This window comes from Nematolebias whitei, chromosome 19, assembly GCF_014905685.2.
Source record: "Nematolebias whitei isolate Nwh7 chromosome 19, NemWhi1, whole genome shotgun sequence".
In the NCBI taxonomy this organism is placed as follows: Eukaryota; Metazoa; Chordata; class Actinopteri; order Cyprinodontiformes; family Rivulidae; genus Nematolebias; species Nematolebias whitei.
In genome coordinates, this window is record NC_056516.1 from 39809739 (window position 1) to 39814174 (window position 4436).

Here is a 4436-nt window from a genome sequence, read left to right on the forward strand (position 1 = left end):
AACAGAAACATTCATGTATAAAATAATAATTGAACAGAAACATTCATCTATAAAATAATAATTGAACAGAAACATTCATCTATAAAATAATAATTAACATTATTTATCTGAGGAGCAGCTTTGAGTTTAACTCCATCACTGAACTCTCATCTTGAACAAGCATGAAGGCGACAGTGGAAAGAAAAACTCCCTCATGAGGAAGAAACCTTTAGCAGAACCAGGATCAGGACTAGAGGACCATCTGCTTCGACCGGCTGGGTTTGGTAGGAATAGATACACAATAGCAGGTCAAGAATCACATGTTAAGATAGAAATAGTATCAAATGAAAACTGTTCAATTTTAACAATTCATTTAAGGAAATGAGGTCAGTTTGTCCTCTAGTAGTCTAAGTCTATAGCAGCATAACAAGACAACCCTAACTATAGGATTTATCAAAAAGGAAAGTCTTAATCCCAGTCTTAAACTGGACAATGTGTCAGTCTCATGGACAGGAACTGGAAGTTGGTTCCACAAGAGAGGAGCCTGAGAACTGAAAGATCTTCCTCCCATTCTGCTGCTGGAAACTCTAGGAACCACAAGTAAACCTGCAGTCTGAGAGTGAAGTGCTCTGTTAGTAAAATATGGAACAATAAGATCTGTAATGTAAGATGGAGCTAGGTTGTTTAGGGCTTTGTAGGTTAGAAGTAAGATTTTGAATTCTATTCTGGATTTGACAGGGAGCCAATGGAGAGAAGCTAAAACTGGAGAGACATGATCTCTCCCAGTAACTCCAGTTAAGACTCTGGCAGCAGCATTTTGGATCAACTGAAGACGTTTTAAAGAAGTATTTGGACACCCAGATAATAAACCACTGCAATAGTCCAGTCTAGACGTGACAAATGCATGGAGCAGTTTTTCTGCATCATCTTTAGATCAGATGTTTCTAATGTTAGTGATATTACGCAGGTGGAAGAAGGAGGTTCTAGTAACGTTTTTAATGTGGGGGATAAAAGACATGTCCTGATCAAAAATAACACCAAGATTTTTAACATTAGAGCTGGAGGACAGATTAATGCATCTAAGGAGGGAGAAAGACTGAAACATTCATTCCTAAGGTGCTCAGGTCCAAAAACCAAAACCTCAGTCTTGTCTGTTCAACAGGAGAAAATTAAGGGTCATCCAGGTTTTTATGTCTTTAAGACGTGCTTGTAGTCTAAGTAGCTGATTGGATTCATTGGGTTTAATGGACAAATATAATTGTGTGTCATCAGCAAAACAATGAAAATTTATCCCATGCTGTTTAATAACTTTACCTAATGGAAGCATATATAAAGTAAAGAGTATTGGCCCAAGCACTGAACCTTGAGGAACTCCGTGACTAACTTTGGTGTATGAAGAAGATTTATTATTTACATTTACAAACTGGAATCTATCAGATAGATATGATTTAAACCATTTTAGAGCCGTTCCTGTAATTCCAACATCATATTCAAGCCTCTGTAGTAAAATATTGTGATCAACTGTATCAAATGCAGCACTGAGGTCTAACAGGACCAGTAGAGACACAAGTCCATTGTCTGAGGCCATGAGAATATCATTAGTGACTTTTACTAGTGCTGTTTCTGTGCTATGATGAACTCTAAACCCTGACTGAAACTCTTCAAACAGATTATTTCTTTGTAGATGTTCACACAACTGACCTGCAACTAGTTTCTCTAGAATTTTTAGATGAAAATTAGATTAGATGTAGATCTATAGTTGGCCAGAATTCCTGAGTCAAGGTTATGTTTCTTAAGTAAAGGTTTAATTACAGAAATCTTAAAGCTCTGAGGTACATAACTATTTATTAGAGACACTTTAATCAGATCCAAGACGTGATTATTAATTAAGGGAAACACAGTCTGGTTGGGATGGGATCTAGCAGGCATGTGGATGGTTTGGATGAGGTTATTATTTTTGATAATTCAAAAAGCTCAACAGAACAAAAACTGTCCAAACTTAAATCAGGTTCTAGTGACATTTTTAAAGTTGTCTCATCTGACACAGAACCAGAGGCGATAGTAGGAATGTTGGTTTGAATTTTCTCTCTAATTGAAATAATTTTATTTATAAAGAATCTCATGAAGTCATCACTACTTATAGTTGTAGGGATACATGAATCAACAGAGACAGGATATATCCATCATCTTTACCCGCTTCTTCCAATTTGGGTCACGATGGTCGCTGGCGCCCATGTCCAGCAGTCACTGCAGGGGCGGGGGACACCCTGGACAGGTCCCCAGTCCATCACAGGGACACAGAGACAACCACTCACTCTCTCTCTCCTAGAGACACTTTAGAGTCACCAGTCAGACGAACATGCACCAGAGAAAACCCACGCAGCACGGAGAGAAAATGCAAACTCCACACAGATTTGAACCGGCAACCTTCTCGCTGAGAGGCAGCGGCTCTGCCAGTTGCACCAACGTGCTGCCCCAACTCTGTTTATTTGTTATTTAATTGTTTATACAAGTAAACAACAACACAGAAATAAATGGTTCCTCTTTCTTTTTTGTTTTTGTTTACTTGTATTAAAAAAAGAAGAAATATAGTCCCTGTTTATTTTTTAATCCAAATAAACAAAACCAACAAACTGTCTTTATTTGTTTATCCCAGTAAACAAACAACAAACAAACAGTCGCTACATCTTCTTCATTTTCAGTTTACTGTTTGAAATCCTTTTATTTATTTCTGCACATCCTGTTTACTTCCTGGGTTCTGACTTCACGTTTGCTCCAGAAGGTTCTGGACTTCCAGCAGGACCACGGTGGTCCCGGTTCTGACCCAAATGCTGCTACGCTGGGCCCGCTGGGCGGCTCCTTTGAACTTTCAACCTGCAGTTAATTCTCTGAGCGCGTGCACTGACGTCATCCTGGCCCGGTCCAATCAGCCGGACTGTGCCCACAGCTGATCCTCTTCCTCACCACCTGTCGCTGCTTAGTGAGGTTCTGCAGAACCGGGACGGGATGAGTCCAGCATGGAGCCGCCGGTGATCAAAGCGTCCAGATGACGGAGGAGGAAGAGGAGCTGCCTTCATCATCATGTCGGTCACAACTCTGCCGCTGCTCTTCATCAACCTGGGAGGAGAGATGCTGTGCGTTGTGGAGCGGCGCCTGCGCGCGCACAACACGTCCGAGGACAAGTCGGAGACAGGTAGAGGACAGGTGTCCCTCTGAGACAACTGTCCACTGAAACCCTGTCTTTAACGACACGTCTCTTTCCTACTGCAGGAGTTTGGACAGAGACGGACAGAAAGAGAGGTACCGGACCGGACCGGGCCTGGCTCGGTTCTGTTCACTCCCACTGACTGACTCAGTTCTTACTGTGACACGGAGCAGCACGGATCGTTCCTTCAAAATAAAAGTTTGAAATGATCTCAAAGAGACAGCTGTATGGACGCTGTAAACATGAGCTATGACGTCATAGTTAACTAAAGCTGTTTCTATTTTCTTTGAAGTGGGTAAATAGGCATGCTGACCTCACTCCCTGTTTCCTGTTTGATCTCAGTGATGAGCGACATCGTTGGAACCATGTGCAGCAGAACCTTCATAGATGAACTTCTGAAGCCTCAGCAGCTGTTTTCTCACAGAACCACCAAGACGGTGCTAACACGGTTAGCACACGCCTCCATCATGAGGCTGAACCCGGCCAGTATGGACAGGGTGGGTCTGTAGAACCAGGCCAGATCAGGTCCGTAAAGATCCAAACCAGAATGGACAGGTCCAGTCAAGAGAACAAACCTCACAGGATGGAAACTCCTGATCTGGTCTCCAGGTTTTCCTTCCACAGATCCAGACCTTCTGGTAAACGGGTCCAGATCAACAGATCCAGACCTTCTGAAGCTGTTTTTCTTTAAGATTTATGTTTTGTCAGTTTTTGTCTCTGACCTGTCTCAGAGGACTGTCCTGACCTTTGACCTCAGACAGGACCTGGCTCCTGAGTTCTGGACCTTGGGTCTCTGTGAGTGTCAGAGAGGGTGGGGAACCCTGAAGATGAAACGATTGGTCAGAAAACTGGTTTTGGGTGTTCAGCTGAAGCGTGGAGCATCTCTGAAGCTTTACATGATTTTATTTCAAATGTTTTTAAAGAAACGCTTCTTGATGCGTTTCTGCCCTAAAATGTGAAAAAATACAAAAATATCTGAATCATTTCAGTCATCGAGCGTTAAAGCCTTGTTGCTGTCGACACGAGATTAATCTGGGACAAATTATTTTAGGATTAAAATAAATCACGTAGAGATACTTTATTTTAATTTAAATATAGAACACATTAATCAAAGTTAAATTATTACTTTATCAAATCATTTTAACCCGTTAAGTGTTTCTTTAATTTACTAATGTGTCCTAATTAAATAATTTAGGACATGTATGAGGACAGGAGGACATGTATGAGGACAGGAGGACATGTATGAGGACAG

General features: G+C 41.4%; 1 protein-coding gene across 1 annotated transcript in view; it reads left to right on the top strand.

Annotated features, from left to right (window-relative positions):
* The first annotated feature begins 3060 nt into the window (after nucleotides 1-3060).
* The window catches only part of LOC119425642 (protein OSCP1-like), a 4900-nt gene continuing 3524 nt past the window's right edge, over nucleotides 3061-4436 (top strand). The window contains exons 1-3 of the mRNA XM_037693179.1: nucleotides 3061-3172; nucleotides 3250-3279; nucleotides 3527-3681. Coding sequence (XP_037549107.1) covers nucleotides 3061-3172; nucleotides 3250-3279; nucleotides 3527-3681 — 297 coding nt within the window. The remainder of the gene's footprint in view (nucleotides 3173-3249; nucleotides 3280-3526; nucleotides 3682-4436) is intronic.